At 42.9% G+C, this 18394-nt stretch overlaps 1 protein-coding gene across 1 annotated transcript; it reads left to right on the forward strand.

The window, feature by feature from the left end:
• The first annotated feature begins 499 nt into the window (after positions 1-499).
• Positions 500-18024, forward strand: prdm2b (PR domain containing 2, with ZNF domain b). The gene is made up of 4 exons (XM_058055753.1): positions 500-666; positions 7032-7133; positions 9700-14063; positions 15277-18024. The coding sequence occupies exons 2-4, from the start codon at positions 7115-7117 to the stop codon at positions 15292-15294; spliced, it is 4401 nt and encodes a 1466-aa protein (XP_057911736.1). The 5' UTR covers positions 500-666; positions 7032-7114; the 3' UTR covers positions 15295-18024.
• The last annotated feature ends 370 nt before the right edge of the window (positions 18025-18394 follow it).

Raw genomic sequence — 18394 nt, forward strand, 5'->3', positions numbered from 1 at the left:
CTAGAGAGCTAGCGACCTAAACGGTAGCCTTCAAGTTATTTCCTTTAAACTTAAATAGCCAAAAACTTACCACTTCCACACGGATAGGGAGGATAACTATTAACAGTTATTTAACCTTTAACATGAACATTAATCAAACGTAATAATTTTTTCTGGGTACATGATACCATACAGCATTCATATCAAACTTGCGCAGGCCGCACTAACATTAAACTTTCATATCAAGGCGGGGGCCTCAAACTAGTGTCATGTGTTTGAGACCCCTGCTTTAGATGCAGGGTTATTGTGGACTAGCCCAAACTATAGTCCAGGTATTTTCTGGTCGGGGATCAAGCTGGTTTATTACACTATTGCAGCCATTATGTTATTATATTCTTTACAGTCTAACATCCAAAGTGAATTGATAGCACCTACCAGACAGATTAGATGCTTGCTGTCCCAAATCTCCCCAGTGGAGGAGGAGGTGGTGGATGAGCAGCAGCAGCAGCTAGGAGGCGGCGGCGGCGTGTGATTGGTTGTCCGGCTCATCCCTCATTCTTGGCAGCCTATCGCGCCGAGAGAGGAGCTGCTGGTGTTGGTACACGGTGCAAGACAACCCCGAGATAACAGCTGCACTGGAGGAAGAAAGATCCAGCACTCTGAGCAGGACTCCCCGGGCCAAGCGAGGTGAGGCCTGGTCCTTCTGTGTCTCTTTTATTCAACTTTATTTGACTTTTATTTCAAACTCCATTAAGTTACCAGCGGGGCGATTTCTTAGCACTTGTAAGCTAAGTTCGGTAAGCTAACCGCTAACATTGGGAGGCTAGTTGTGCTGTGGAAGAAGGAGGGAGGGGGCGGCTTTTCTCCACTTTCAAACCCGACATCAAAGTCGTCGCTGTGGACACTTACAGGACGTCCTAAAGCCAGTCGCTAATTCATGCTGGTCGACTCTATTAGCGGTTCAACCCGCTTTGCCCCCCCGGTGGTGTCGCTCCTTATCGAGGATGTGACCTTCCTAAGCTCCCTAAAGCATGAAAGCCATCCATCTGAGAGCCTCCACTTGATGGTGGCCTATAGCACTGTTAGCTAGCTATCTAGCCGAGCACCTCAACATAACTCTATCTCTACCCCACCCAGGAAGCTCGGATATCGGATAGTGATTAAAAATATCCCCATTTCGATTGTTTGCGGGTGTACTTTTAACAGAGGCTGCTGCCGGTTTTGGGTCCAGAATAACCAGTCCGTCGGGTTGTCAGACGGGGCGATGCTAGCGAAGCTAAGACGGCTCGGTTTGAACACACGGACACCTCGGTGAACCGGAGCAGATGGGAAAAACTTTAATTTTCTCCTTTACTTCTCACTTAAACTCCGCTAAATACACGTTACTGACATGTTTTAAAAATGATATTTAATCAATCTCGACAAGAATCATGTTAAAACAACCATGCCTTTATGATAAAGTTAAAAGAAATTAAACAACATTAGATTGTGTGTTATCGATGTGCAGTGAACAGCAAATATATTATTTTGCACATAATGTTCAACTTAGATGGCTGTGTGAGTATCTGTCTATGTGCTGTGAACTTTGACCAGTTTTTTTGTCTGTTAAAGATAAATGGATCCTGTAGGTATACACATCCACACTAATGGCTTTGATGGTCCTTTCTTCTACAGTACTGCAACATTAAATTGCACAGGATTGCTGAAAGGCTTAAAATCAGTTGTGTGGTGTGTTTAAATGAGTAATTACATAACCTTAGATGCACTAAAAAGACTTAAATGCACATTGTGGTGCAACCTTGGTGAAGCGTTATCATTCAGCTGTGTGCTTGCATATAAAATAACAGGCTTATTTATGCTAATGTGACTTTTTTCAACAAATGACAGCGTTTAGTCATTAAAGGATGCATAACTTGTCAACAAATGATGGTAATGTCACATCGTAAAACTATAATTGTTCATTTTTAAAGGTTATTTTTCCAAAATTTCATTCTGCAGGCACTGTTTTTAAAGACATTTGAGCAGGCTTTAATGTCATACAAGTATTAACATATTAAAAGGCAGTAAATGGAAATTGTAAAACATTACAAGGCATTATATTGAAATTATTTTTGATTTGTTTTTTATGTGTTTGGATTTCTTTTGTGTTTAAAAGTTTACCTGTTGAGGTTTTTCTATCCATATATATTTTCTATGCTGCTTATCCTCACTTGGGTGGCGGGAATGCTGGAGCCTATCCCAACTCTCTTGGGGCGAGAGGCGGGGTACACCCTGGACTGGTCGGCAGTCAATCACAGCTGTTTTTCTGTTTTGTGTGTTTAATGTAGTATTGTGATTAGAGGTTTCCCAATACAACATTTTCACTTCCATTTTAGCAAATACCGATATTGAAAAATTATTGAAAAGCCTTGATCAAGTGAGGGTTGAGGTGCTCGCTGATGCTTTTATACCCGTCATTACTCACTACGGACAGCGACAGCTCCTCTCTGTCCTAGCCAATGACTTATTGCTGTGGGAGTTTCCCATGTGATGGCCCTTCACATGTGCAATGATGTTGGTCGTATTAAACTTTGTTTTTGTGCCATCACAGGAAACTCAACCTTTTATTGTCACCTCGCGTAATTATGTGGGCTCTATCCGGGCTATGTTAGATAGATATGTTGGGGTGGAGTCTGCAATCAACTGCAGTCGTCCTTGGCTACATCTCGGTTTGAACGTTGTTATCTCACTCTTATTGCGTTTCCACGAAAGAGAAGGAAAACAAAACAAACAGAAATTGTGATGTGTATCCATTGTAACGCAGCATGTTGTTGTCACGGATAAAACAACTCTGTGGTAAGATGCACACACCTGTGTGTGTGGAAAAGTCATTTCTTTGATTGCGCCCGTGCCACGGAGCCATGAGGACGCTTCCTCTACCTCACCTGCCCGAGGAGGAGCACTTATTGTCGGACACACTTTGTCAGAAGCACTGCTGGTGCTGTCGAGCTCAGGGCGCCACGTTTACAAAGTGCAGACAATCTTGGCATAACATCTGTCGTCGAAATGTGGTTATTACGCACTTTTTGTGGGGCTACCCATGTTTAAAAAACTTTGGTAGACCCAACGACTGTGGTGGAAAAGACTATTGGAAACTCCAGACATCGATAACCTTGTCATTTGTCATGCAGGTAAGACGCTCCCTGTATGCACACTTTATAATGCTACACAAACAACCAAAATAAACAGGGCATGACTATTTAACAATACAGTCAGACAATACAATTAAAGCAGGTTCCTTAGCCCAAGCTCCACTATCCCGGTTCTCCATGTTCACTTTAATTTGGCCATCAAACATGCCGGCTTCCCTCCAATCATTGTTGGAGTCTGTTGTTGTTAGGTAGTCAGTGTTCTCCGTCCGTCACTTTGAACGCCCTGTTTACCTCCTAGAATGCTAGCAAGCTCTGTATTCACTTGACTTGATTTTCACAGGAGAGATAGGAACGATTTGTTGGAGGCGTGGCAGACGTTTAGATATGTGCTGTGCGTATTACGTGTAGTTCTCTGATTGGTTTATCGCTGGCAGCTAAGTATTACGTCCCTGTGTCAGCAGTATATGGTTTACGCTCACTCAAACAGAGCGCATATCCAAGTAGAACAACATTTTTACTGATTTTGGAACACACACACAAGGCGCACCACATTAAAAATCGATTTTTGAGAAAATTAAAGACTTTTAAGTGCGTCTTATAGTGCGGAAAATACGTTACTCGATGACTAAAATGTTTAATAGCTGCCGCCCTTGTGTAAAGGTGACTATAGAGTTGTCCATGGAAGCAGAGCTATTTGTGGTTTCGGCAAAACAAGGTATTCACACAGATCAGTCTTGACTTGCAAAATTCCAGAAACTGTGATTGACATTTTTGCCTCTTTTCAGATATGTTGCGGTTTTTGTTTGGTTCATATTGCTGTTGTCCATCTAGGCCCAACTGATTACTTGATCAATCAAAACAACAAGCTTCAGATTAATTGACTAAGAAAATAATCGTTAGTTGGAGCCCAATTTTGACTGATACCAAGTTCCTTTATGTCCATCCCTTCCAGTGGCTTCCATGTTCCTAATCTGCAATATGTCTCACTGCTGCATTCATGAAATTATAGTCTGTATATCTGAGCCAACAGTGTTGTTCAAGTTTCGAGAGCTCTGCATTGAAACACCAAAGGGGCTAAATGACGTGCTAATGCTGGTGGTAAAACTCTGTAACGCCAAGAACGTCTGCTGAAAATCCTCCCCAACGGTCTGGCCAACTCTTGTCATATCTCAAACACACACACACACATGCGCGCCACACACACGTGCGTGTTTTAATGTAACATAGAACTCCTTGATAAATAACTCAGTTGGTTGATGCATGCATTTTTTATTGACTTACAAAAATCATCTGACTAATGTTTTTTTTAATTCTCAGGCCCTGGCCTGACTAATTTGTATCAAACTACAAAGGAATGTTGACTGGAGACAATGAAAAAGATGAAATGGAGAAAAGTCACAGGAAAACTGCACCTTTTTTTGAGGGGGGATTTTGCCCATCATCCACAATCCTTACATGAGACATGAACACATGTATTTCTCATGACTGTGTTTTCAAAAGATATAAAAAGAGAGCTGCACCGGGTTGTACAATGCGACTAATTCACTTGTATATGCGCCTAGAAATTAGACTGGGAATGGAAAAAAATAACAATTGAGCATTTTTCAACCCCATTATTAGCATTTTGCTCCTGAAATAAGTCCATACAAGGATGAAGAGTCTTGAACCAGTCATGATGTGCTATACATATCACTATATTGACACTTACTATGGTACCCATTATGTCATTGGATGGTCATATCACCTTGTACTTCGGTACGTGACAAAAAAAACCTTTAACTATATTAGGAAAGCAGGAAGTGAACAAATGTAACAGTTACTGATTGTAAAAGTACCAGATGGAGGGGTAGGATTTAATAAGCTTTGCTTCTTCCTACTCCTTTTGGACATGTGGAACTGTGAACTGATTATGTGATGCATTCAATTGTAATCTGATGCATGTTCAAATGAAATAAAACCATTACCAAGTGAACAAAACTAGAGTAAAATGTCCACACATCTGTATATAAACCTACAAGTCTTGTTCAACCTTTCTTTCCTCACATCGGCAACTCTCACTCAATGACGTCTGAGCTTGTACGGCTTGTGCAACGGCACTCGCTGACGTAGCGCTAAGTAGCTTTTTTATCAGATGGATACTGCAGCGATGCAGGGAAGATGACTGTTATGATGTAAGTGCTGTCCCATTCATATTTTTTTTTTCGGAAAGCAAGGAAGTGTTTCTTCCGTCATGCATTTACTCATCAACAAGCAGTCACAAGAGGCTGGCGGCTGGAGCGTGCCTCCACAAGTCTGTTGTGGAAGCCTGCCTGATTGTGCCACGAAAACACAGCATGGACTCAATCATTTGTTAACAATAGATTCTTCCAATGATAAGAAAATGACATATAGCTGTATAAATGCTAAACAGGCCGAGTTGATGACATTCATGTGTAGTATGAAGTATTTACTCGACAGACTGCTCAAATGTGGCACAAAATCATTCATGAACAAGAACATGTATTTTCATGAGAGTTATATGTTTTAACACTTAATGCAAATAAAAATGCATGCATTTTTACGCAAGGCAAGTCATTTTAGAATATCGTATGTCTCTGCATTTATTCTTGTAAGCAATGTTATACTGAAGCATATTCCTCTGTCCATACATGTTGAAATGTGTGCCTCCTCATCTTTATACCTTTTTGCTGTCTTCTTCGGCAAAAGTGCTAGGCACGAAGTTCATCTCTTGACCACTCAATGACCTGGTATGCTAGCATCTTAGCCAATTATAATTGTGTATTGGCGTCTGACCGGAAACTACCGGAAGGACAGCCATTGCCGGACAAATGGACAGAAGACGGATTAAAAAACATGATAATGTTTTATATTTTAACCTTTTTTTTGAAATGCTGTGATTTCTGTAACATTGTACTTTTAACATGTAAGCGAAATAGTGGCTGCACAGCGGGCAAGTGGTTAGCGTTTACCGTCCTGGTCATGGAAGTCTAGACCAAAACTAAATGTTAAAATGTAAAAATAAGTCTAAAATAAATCTTAAGTTGTGAAACATCCTACACAAACTGCATGTTTCCTGAAATATTAATTACATACGGGGGTTTAGTGGTTAGCGCGCAGACCTCACAGTCAATCCCACCCTCAGCCATCTCTGTATGGAATTTGCATGTTCTCCTTGTGCATGCGTGGGTTTTCTCCGGCGACTCCTTTTTCCTCCCACATTCCAAAAACATGCTAGGTTAATTGGTGACTCCAAATTGTCCATAGGTATGAATGTGAGTGTGAATGGTTGTTTGTCTATATGTGCCCTGTGATTGGCTGGCGACCAGTCCAGGGTGTACCCCGCCTCTCGCCCGAAGACAGCTGGGATAGGCTCCAGCACCCTCGCGACCCTCATGAGGATAAGCGGTAGAAAATGAATGAATGAATATTCATAGTGTTAACATGTGAGAGACAGATATGGCTCACGAGCCGTAGGTTCCCGACCCCTGTCATAAGGTTACAACCACTATCATAAATTTGAGTTCCTACTTGTAATGTATATTTCTCGCAAGTGTTCTTAATGTTTATTAATGTAATACAATTACTTTAATCACTTGTTGACTGCATTCTCATAACACTACAACAATTCCCATTATATTTTCATTGTAAAATTAAGATGTTGATCTGATAAAAGATACAACTGCTGGAGGAATAACTATTCTTGTGTATTTTGATTTAATTTTCAACTATTCTTTGACTTTTGACTCTTTTCCCATTATGCTATTATGTTTTATTTTCCCACTTTGGCTCTAACACTCGTGTGTAGTAAACAAACCAATAGTAATTGGAATTTTGCAAATGATTTCTTTCCCTGTTTGTTCGGTGTGTGTATCTCTTGTAAAAGGCTGTTGTCAAAAAGTTTTTTGTTCTTTGTGCTTGCAGCCAGAAGAAAGCTGCTGTAGAGATCCAGACAAACTGACTGGGCTGACTTGCAGAAAACAAGTGGAAACAAATCTGTCAAGGCGATGTGGGATGGGGAGGAAGGCAAGTTGACTTTCAAAATGTTGATTACTGTAAATTCATGCATGCTACACTTTTATATCTGCCGGGACCTTTGCACTTCCTCCTCTGTCGCTATGAATTATTCAGACAAATATCCAATATGTCTACCTACAAGTATCTAAGGGTGTAATATATTGACTTTCAGTAGCGTACATTTACATTTCCCACAGGATTTTTGCAATGGAACTTTTTAAGGTCAAACAGTATCTGGATATAAGAAGCTGCTTTAAATTTTGAAACATACTCTATTTCCCATCGGAAACTATGGAAATGCGTACAAACAAAGTTAACTCTATAGTAAAACACTTTCATTCTTTTGTTAATTCATAGTGGCAACATAATGTACTTGTTGAGGTTGGGCCTTTTGGTCTTTATACGTGACCAAAAAGCCAAAGAAAAACCTTATTAGGGTTTATTCTGTGGCCATTGAACTAATGAGAGATGTCTGTGAATATTCTCATTCATCTGGGTCTGCCATCACCAAATAGCGGCCATAGCGGTCTGGATGTGGACCCAGTCGTGGCCCTTTTAATAAAGTGAACGAGAACGAGCTTCAGTTATTAGGGCAAACGTGCTAATGTCACTCAAAATGAGCCAATAAAGGTGTTTGTTTACTTCCCGAGAAGTGAATGAGAGAACCCCGGCTTGCTTAAGTAAGAAAAGTTGATAAGAGAAACTCATACATTTAAACGTGAATGGATGGTACCAATAGTACCAATTAGGCCTGTAGCTATGGGATATTATATTATATTCTACTGAATATTCCTTTGATTAATCCAGTAATCAGATAAAACTTAAAGAACAATTATTAATACACACAAAAAAATAAGACAGTTCACTAAATAATGAATGCCCAGTTATGAATGACCAATTGGTTTATTATTTTTTTTTTAATAATCAACTTTGGAGCAAACACCCAGAGTTCGAATCTCCACGAGTAAGCATCATTGGTATTCATCAGGAATGGCATCCGGAATATGAAGTGCTCAATCCAAAATCAGTATGCGGATGTTTCGCTGCGGCGACTCCGAAATCAGGAAAAAGCTGACAGAAACAAACAAACAAACCCATTTTATTTCTTAAATTGGGCATAGGAGCAAAGTCTATTTTCTTGGGTCTGATGGACTACTTAGTGGTGCGTTTGTAGATGAATATATCTATCTTACACTTGAACTATTTAGTGGAAAAGGAGGGAAATAATAATTTCTTGACTAAGACTAAATGATAGATTACTAGGGCTGTCAAAAATAACGCGTTAACAGTGGTAACTAATGATGTAAAAATTTTTATTGTAATTAATGCATGCGACTCAAGGACGCCTCGGGTTCAACCTCATACACACAGTGGAGCGTCCTCACACAGTTACAGAGCGCTTGAAACTGTTTTATAATTTGACTCTGACCTGAACACACACACACACAGCAGTACAATCTCAACATCATATACTGTATGTATCTCCAACCCACACATGTCTCCAGCGCGTTCAAAAGCGACTTGTGTATGTAAATAAACGGGAAAGATAAAGAAAAACATGAATTGGAAAGCAGGAAAGAGGAGAAGGCAGCAATGGTGTTCAAGATCCCACTGTAAATGATGATGATGATGGCGTGAGGAAGAATAGAGCTTGTTGGGTATGGTGGAGACAGGGATCTGACTATTTCTGAGCCTAATGATGTCATAATATGCACATCAGATTTATGTTTAGATTTATTTACTCCTATCACAAACTTTGGGTCATACATCTATTTTCTATGCCGCTTATCCTCACAAGGGTTGCGGGCATGGCCAAAGACAAATATTAAGATATAAGGTTGTTTGTCATCGTCCAGTCAAGCTACATGCAACTGTTTGAAAGTTTGTGCTCATGCGTGTCATGTGATGCAATCCCAGAAAACGAGAATCAATCAGCACAAGTTTAATTGATCAACCAATGATCGGACAGGATGATAATTTCCCAGATTTCCCGGAGATATTTGACAAGCAAGACAGCCAATCAAAACCATGTGAGACTTATACAATGACGAGAAAAAACTAGCATAAACAGACCTTACTTAATTCTAATTGAAGACTCACGATCTTAGGTCATCGTATTCTCAAGGCATTGACTATTCCAATTGTTTTAGAGGAGGTTTCACCAGCTATGTAAGACAGAACTAGTCAGACCAGACCAACTGATGAAGGTTTCATCAGTTTATGCTCAATGACTAAGCACAACCCTAGTCTAGTCTCTAGATAGGACAGCTAAGACAAGTCAGACTACAGCTGACCTGCCTAGTCATTGAACATGAACTGATGAAGCTCAGATGAAGGGCAAAACGCTTTCTAAGACAACCTGAACAGTCCAGTTGTGAGAATGAACTGAAGAGCCTTCTCGAAAAAAATCTTGAAAAAAATATAAACTTCTGTATTATAGGGCCTTAGGGGTACCTTTTCGAATGTCCACTATATATTACAATATGAATCTTAAAGCATAAGATTAAGAAGCAGGTTTATACAAATATATATTCAACATGACTGACATTGTTCATTCGTCATAATTTGTTTACAGGTCTGAAGGAGGATGATGGGAGGCCATTTCAACAAAAGCCCTCACAGGAACTCCAGAAAGCCTACCCCATGGAAATCAGTGACCACATAGATGTGCAGGACATGTCAGCCGTCATGATGGATGTGGGAAACGAGGAGGAGGAGGAAGGAGAAGAAGAAGAGGAGGAGGAGGATGCTGATTTGACTCCAAATGAAGCACAACAGCCCGAGCCATCTGTCAGAGGTGTCACAAAAAGCCTTTCCCAGTCTTCCCTGCCTCTTGGGCAAGAACTCGAGGTTAACCCCGATCTTGACCTTGATCCAGACCCCGACGGCGACCTCGAAGGAGACCCGCATGGAGGCTCGTTCCCCTGTCAGCACTGTGAACGTCACTTCTCTACCAGGCAGGGTCTGGAGCGCCACATACACATCCATGCCGTCACCAATCAGCAAGCACAACTGTTCAAGTGCCGATACTGCAGTAAGGCGTTTGGCTCACAGGTGGGCCGACGGCGCCATGAAAGGAGGCACGAGAGCGGCCTTAAGAAGCCGCTCGGCTCCTTTGCCGGTACACCGAATTTGCTCAGTCCATTGGGTCAAACGGATGTGTCGAGCCCCGACTGCACCAGCCCGACAAGTCACCATGTAGCCTCGCAGCTCACCGGAGGAGCTGTTCACAGCTCTGAAACGCCAAGGAGAGAATCAGGCCCTCATGTTGACCGTCCATTCAGTTTAGATGAAAATGGTGATTCCAAAGAGCTCCACCCATGCAAGTACTGTAACAAAGCATTTGGCACGCACACCAACATGCGCCGGCACCAACGCAGAATACACGAACGACACTTGTTGCCGAAGGGTGTTCGCCGGAAAGGTATGCTGCTGCAGGAGGCATCAACGCAGCCACAACCTACTGAGTCGCAGAATACCAGCCCGGCCCTCGTATACGTTCCCAGTGCTGACACGGAAGACGAGGCAGATCGGGACGATTACACGGTGGACATATCTAAAAACATCTCAGAGAATCTGAGTTTCTTCATTGATGGCAAGATTGTGTCCACCAGCACAGTGAGCAGCTGCGAGGTCATCGAAGTGGACACCAGATCTGCAGCCCTGTTCGGTCTGGACACGGTCATCATCAGCCCCAGTCAGCTCAGTCAGGCCCTGAAGGTGGAGGCTCGAGCCAGCACTGCCAAGCAGGTGTCCAACTTCTGCCAGTCATCATCGAAAAGAAGAACATCCACACCACCTCTTGTTCCCGGCCTCAAAGTAGAAACGGAAACGCCGTCTTTCACAGCCTCTTCATCAGCTGTGACATCATCCTCTCCTAACTTGCTCGTGGGCGGGCTTCTGCAGCAAGCAGCGGATTCATCTGGCTTTCAAAGGGAGAAAACCGTTTATCTGTCTCCTAAGCTCAAGCAGCTCCTTCAGACGCAAGACGTCCAAAAGTCCACCATCACGCTCATATCTGAAAGCCACAGGCTGGCATCCTCGCTGTCTGTCACACCACTGCAAGGTTCCTCTAGTCGGTTCAAAAGGAGAACAGCCTCCCCACCATCCTCCCCACAGCTCAGTCCAGCAGTTAAAGCAGAGAACTGCAAACCAGAGACGGCAAGCTCGTACACCCTGAAGGTGCCAAAGCCGGAAAGCCTCAGCGTCTCCCCTCTTGGTAACCACTTGGATAAAGATGATGCTGGAGCTCTTAGCCCTTCAGGAAGTAACCTTCTAGGCCAGAGCTCCTCCAGCAGCGGAGGCAACGCTTGCAATCAACAACCTTTGGACTTGTCCAACACTGTCAGTCGGCGAAGTGACATCCCTATCAAAGCTCAAAGCGATTCAGCGCTTGATTTGAGCGTGCATCGGAAGCAGAGCGCCGCAGATGTGGACGTCAAGGGAAGTGCAGCACCACAGCTGCTTGTCAAAAAGAGAAAGCCGAACACCAGCATGCTTGAGAAGGTGTTGATGAACGAGTATGTCGGTTTGCCCTTGCCGACAGAGGAGGGACCCTCGCTGATTGGCAACCTCAGTCTTCAACCTCATTCTCCTAATGTGGCACCCGAGTCTGCCCACCCGTCTCCTCCATCTTTGACTCCAGTCACCATGAACCCGTCGTCACCTGGCACGTCCAGCGTTACCTCAACAACGCCGCCTCCCCCTGTACTACCCACCATTCCCTCTCCGCCTGCCATTGCAAACTCTCCCTTATCTCAGCCCTCTGACTCATTGGCACAGCGCCCTCTCCCCGTCCTGTCACCCAAAATGTCCCCAAGGACACCTGAGTTCCCGTCAGAAGCAGAGGAGAGTGTGTTCACCAGTGAAAGTAAGGATGAGGAAGAAAACACCCTATCTGAGACACTGGACTCCCCGAACACGCCACTCAAAGATCCTGTTGATCACCATGCACCTCTTGAGTCTTCGCCAGTTGGTTTTTCCGCTACAGAAGACATTTCTCTGCTGTTCGATGAAACACACGAAGACCTCAACTCAGGAACTTCAAAGTCTTTAAGCTCTGACTTTGCTGCTCTCTCACCCCAGCCGGAGTCCTCATCTTGCCCTCCTCCCATGCTACATGATTCAGCCCCACCACTGCCTCCACAGAGCCCTCCTCATGCCGACATAAAAGAGAAGCCCCTGCATTGCACAGATGACGTCTCTGTCATGAATCATGTGCCTCGGGATGAGGTTGACCCTCAAACTCTTAACAGTAAGACGTCCGATAAACCCCTTGAGGCTGAACAAATGGACTCAGCTTACAGCAAGACTTTTGTTTGCAACGTCTGCGAGGGTCCCTTCAGCTCCATGAAGGAGCTCAGTGGTCACATCAGCCAGCATGCTTCAGATTGGCCCTTCAAGTGTGAATTCTGCCTGCAGCTGTTTGGCGATGCCGCCGCCCTGCTCACTCACCGGACGACGCTACACGGGGTGGGCACCATCTTTGTGTGCTCCATCTGTTCCAAGGAGTTTGCCTTCCTCTGTAACCTGCAGCAGCACCAAAAAGATCTGCATCCAAATGAAGCATGCACACATACCTCTGTAGAGAGTGGCAAACTCAGGCCACAGAACTACACCGACCCATCCAGAGCCAAAGAAGAAATCGCCCCCTCCACACCGGCACAAGAGACTTCAAAAGAAGCTCCAGAACAAAATGTCTCAGTAAAGGATGAGCCTGATGTTAATGGAAACCAAGCAGATGACAGCCCAGAGGATCCTAATGAGGAGCTGTACACGACAATAAAGATCATGGCCTCTGAGGGCGGGAAGCCCAAAGGCCCAGACGTCCGCCTCGGTCTCAATCAGCACTACCCCAGTTATAAACCGCCCCCCTTTCCCTATCACAGCCGCTCCCACGCCAGCTCCGTGGCCTCGGCGACTAACTTCACCACACACAACATACCACAAACCTTCACCACGGCCATCCGCTGCACTAAGTGCGGCAATAGCTTTGACAACATGCCTGAACTGCACAAGCACATTTTGGCCTGTGCCAATGCCAGCGACAAGAAGCGTTACACTCCCAAGAAGAACCCCATCCCACTCAAGCTAATAGTTGAGTCTCCCAATGGAGTTGTGTCACCCTCAGCTGCAGGCCAGAGTGCCTTCCGGAGAATGGGCCAGCCCAAGAGACTTAATTTCAGTCAGGATGTAGGGAAAGCGAAAATGAGTGCCCTCAGTAAAAAGAAGAACCAGCTGGTCCAGAAGGCCATTTCTCAGAAGAATAAAGCCGCCACCTCGGCAAAGAAGGCTGCCGTGAAGGTCGAGGAGGAGCAAACGAACGTCTGTCCTCACTGCAGCCGAGAGTTCACATATCAGGCCAGTCTGAGTAAGCACATGGCCATCAGCTGCCCCTTGAAGCCTGTCGTGAAAAAGCCAATGAAAAGACTCGCAGACAAGAAGAAAGACGCTGCCTCAGATAAAAATATTAAGAAGAAAGACAGTGACGCAGCAGCCATGGAACCAGAGCAGAAACCCCTGGGAAAGACCAGAGCTCGTAGCTCCGGTGCAGTAGAGCTTGAACCCTCGCAGATCAACAAAGGCAAAAACACACTGAGCACACAGAAGAGATCCGCCTCATCGCCAGTGGCAACAGCAGCAGCGGCGACGCCTGCCAACAAAAAAGCCAAGAAGGGCCAAGCTCAACCGTCAGCCTCCGACCCTCCCAATGACACCGCACAAAGACCAGCCATGAGGATGCAGCGAATGGGCAAAGAGGCACCATCCAAGAGACTAAGTGAGGCCAAGTCGCAACACCAGCCCAAGAAAGAAGAGCGCTTCTCCCTGCGAACCAGAGAGAGGCTTGGAGGTCCAGTCACCAGGAGCTCTCAAATGGCGGGCCCCTCTGTCGTGGTCAAAAGTGAGGACGCACCAACGCCTGAGCTTAAAGACTCTCCGGTGGGTCACAGGACTTAGTCTTGTTTCAGTGAGACATCCATAGTGACTTAGGCTGGATTTACACATTTGGTTAATTCTGATTTTGCGTCTATAGCCACATGCAAACTTGGGGAAAAAAAGCATAAAACTAAGAAAAGCACGTGGAATTAAACCTGTACAATAAATTAATCAGACTAACATTTGGTCCATAGAAACAAGACTTGCTTGAAAACTAGTTTCAGTGGAAAGAATACACTATGTGCAGCACACTACTCAACACTCAACAGTTCCGACCTTCATTAAGGATAAATATTGGAAGGTAAAGTCTATTTGGACATAAGGATTACGAAGAGTTGGTTGATAATCTCTTTATTGTCCAAACCAAAACAGGCTACTGACCCACAGTAGCTGAACCACACTAAAACGACATCGGCAAAGTCAACTATCCTGTTTGCATGGAGCCGTCCACCTCCCACACACAAGAGTCAGGACTCTTGTTTTTTTTTTTTACCAGATTGGACGGAAATACCAACAATATCTTGATACTAGTTACAAAACCTGTAACGATAACAAATTGTGTTGAATGGTAATTGTCGTACAAATTATTTTCGATAATTGACATTGACATTATTGACACCCATTTTTTCATTAATTATATGGCAAAATAAGTAGAGTATAATGTATCAATATAATGTATAATGTATCAAAAGCGAGTGAACACTCTTGTCATCCATCCAGCGTCACACATTTTAATTTGAAAAGACAAAAACAACTTGCACTCTGACACAACAAACACACAAGTTGTATGGCTCATTAGCATGGAAGCGACACAATTGTACCGTCCTCGCCAACTTCAACGCTTGACCCCGATGTGACATCAGAGTCAAATAAATGTCTTTGTGTAGTATGTTTTGAATAAAGTAATCACCAAAAGTATGCATGCAAATGCATTTACATCAAATTTTATGTAGTTTACAAAACTATAAAAAAAGTAAATAATCATTGATTCTGGAGCCGAACGTGTCATGGCCTAATGGTTGTATGACAGGAGCTGGTTTTAAAGAACCCACTGCAAAATGCTTATCAAAGATCATTGACTGAAGAGCGCTACTGTTTTTATGGACCTTTTGCACCCACACACACAAAGAAAACACTAGTCAAAAAAAAAAATCCTTCCTGTTTGTGCTGTTTTTCCTGTACCTTTTAAATTAAACAAGATTTTGTGTTTTTCCAGGAGGTGTTGATGAAGTAAGCCATGATGACCTGGGAATACAGACTCTTGGTTGTCCCACACTAAAAGAAAAAAAAAGAACTCTGCCTTGCTGGACTGAAGGCGAGCGGTCTTATTTTTTTTTTTTCTTCCATTTGTCATACGAACTAAACTGAGCCTGCATATTTTTTTTTTTTGCCAGCCTTGCAAAAAAAAAAAACCCAACAACTGTAAATGTCAGTAAGTTAATATATATGTATACAATGTGTCATTACTTGACCCAAAACAGTAACATTAGGGCTCTGTCTAAGCTGGTCTATTGCAAATGGCAATCACGCATCAGTTAGGGGAATTCCTTGCATTGTTAATATTCTACTTCCTTCTCCGTTGGATTGTTTAGTGTTTTGCTTTTTTTTTCTTCTGGAGTCTCCTAATGCATGTGTTGGAAAAAAATAGAATAATGTAGATTTTATGACTCTTCCAATGGCCGCCATTTGTTTTGCAGAATATGTATGTTGGATTCTGTAGTTGTTAGAAAATAACCTCTTGGCTTATCATTTGTGTTGGGAAAAGAAATGTGGCAGTTGACTGCAACAATTGGTCCTCAGGAATTCTGTGTGCAAGTATGTGTGCGTGCTTGTGTGTGTGCATGTGTGAATGGACACAACTATTCCTCCTGTCTGCATCTCAATGACATCTCATGTTTTTACTTGTTTGTTTTATCTGACGTTAGCAAGCCAATTCCAGTGGTTGAAATGGACGGGGACTGGTGTTGTCTGGTCTTTATAGTACTAGTCGTTATGAAAAGAAGCATCACTCGCACGTCCCTGCAGCACTTTAGAATGGAACTGCCAAAATGTGTAGCTGGATCGCTAAGATTGGGGCCTCATTAAAACCATAGAATGTATTCATTTACTGTTTTTTGCTGTAAATTGGACACTTTTATCATGTTAAAATGCATGATTCAGACATTTTGGGGCGACAGAAGTGTATCGGTATCTTGGTGCCCCAGCCGTGACTTTGTTTTTCAAGGAAATAATTCTGCCAACATCATGTATCAAATGATTATCAGCCTCCCTCCAAACACAAACGTTAACAGTGTTTCCCACACGTTCATTTATTTGTGACAACGCATTTGGACCACCGTGCATAATGTATCCTGTCTGCCAGGGAATTAGAAGACTTTTTATTTGTTTGTTCAGGCAACTCGACAAATCTAGTGAAGAGTATTTTGGTGACTGACATGCATGCAAGCACATATCGCTGTTCTCTACAGCGCTGTTTGTTGGATGACATAAAAACAACAATGAAGCAACAGAACAAAGCTCATTAGTAGTAAACATTTTTGTTTCGTGTTTGTACTCACTTATTGCAAGCCAATTATGCAAATTGGACGATTAATGCACCCAAAGCATCACCACAAATAGATTCCAGTCCTGTGGGAAACGCTGCTATTTACTAATTCTCCAATTGGAAGAATGGTAGCATGTAAAACGGGAGTGTAAATTTGAACAGTACATGAATGGAAGCTAATTTATATTTCCATAGTAAATGCTCCCCCAAAAATGTTTTTGCCTTTTAAGCGTTAAAGAAAATTGTAAAGGGTGAATATCGGGAATGACCTCAAGTAAAAACCTGGCTATAATTGACCCCCAAAAAGTGGTTTATTTTTATTTCTTGAATATTTTTCTTACTGTCCTATAGAAAAATAAGAAATGTGCTGTGGATTCAAGAATGGAACAAATGATTAACTGCAGACCAAGGTCAACAAAGGTTGTATTCATGTTCAATGTTCATGTTATTGAACGTATTTTCTATACATGATTGACATACATGAACAATACAACATAACTCATGTTTGCATTTCAGTACCACTTGATATGGAAGGCGCACAATGTGACTAAAACCCTTTTTTTTTAACTACACGTTTTTTTTGACCATCCGTTTTCTGTGCCGCTTATCACCAGCGTCGCAGGGGTATGCTGAAGCCTATCCCACTTAAATCTTGACTTTGGCCAAGAGGCGGAGACATGTTCTTTGTGTTAACGTGAATACACATCCAAGATGTCCCCTGCACATTTGACTTAACAATATGGACATGTCCCCTGTTGCAATATGGTAATCAATCTTGTTGATTTAGACCCATAGTAGGCAGAAGAATGTGACTGGGGTCAAAGTTCAAGTCAATGCACACTCCATTACCCTTTCTTGTCGTTATTCAACTGAAGCCTATTGAGTTGTCCGTGAGTGACAGAGACCATAAAGCAGGAGTACCCGAAGTGCGGCTCACATCTCATTTTAATGGTCATTTTCTGAAGTAATAAATAACACTAAGAATGCATTTTGTCGCCTATAACACAATCCTGTCATGCAGTTTTTTGGGTGAAGTAGAAATCATTCTTAACATTTACTAAATTTTAAATAAGTAAATGGCCTGCGTCTCCTTTGATTTTTACAGTACGTCTATGGAAATAGTTTGCACACCCCTGCCAGTAACGATATTTATTAGCTATTGTGGAATGATCTGATTGTTAAACTTGTTGGACCATATTTTTGATACTGATATAATATACCCTTCACACTTACTAAATATATTACAAATTCTGTAGTTACACAACATCTGGTCAAAGCTTCTTTCTGCTGGAAAATGTTGACTTGAAGACAGCGCCGCCGTCCTCCATTCCATTGGGAGTACCAAGTATTTTGTACCGCTTATCGTCACGAGGGTCGCGGGGGGTGCTGTAGCCTATCCCAGCTGTCTTCAGGCGAGAGGTGGGGTACACCCTGGACTGGTCGCCAGCCAATCACAGGGCACATATAGACAAACAACCATTCACACTCACATTCATATCTATGGACAATTTGGAGTCGCCAATTAACCTAGCATGTTTTTGGAATGTGGGAGGAAACCGGAGTACCCGGAGAAAACCCACGCATGCACGGGGCGAACATGCAAACTCCACACAAAGATGGCCGAGGGTGGAATCGAACTATGGTCTCCGAGCTATGCCCGCCGCCGTGCATCCATTGGCCCATTCATTTTACAGTAATTGCGGGTGAAAAATGTGTATCTTGCATGGTGATATTAGGATGAAGATTGACGAGCACTGATAAAGATACTGTAAGTTACCCTACATATCTT

Source organism: Doryrhamphus excisus, chromosome 18 (genome assembly GCF_030265055.1).
Source record: "Doryrhamphus excisus isolate RoL2022-K1 chromosome 18, RoL_Dexc_1.0, whole genome shotgun sequence".
NCBI classification, from domain to species: Eukaryota; Metazoa; Chordata; class Actinopteri; order Syngnathiformes; family Syngnathidae; genus Doryrhamphus; species Doryrhamphus excisus.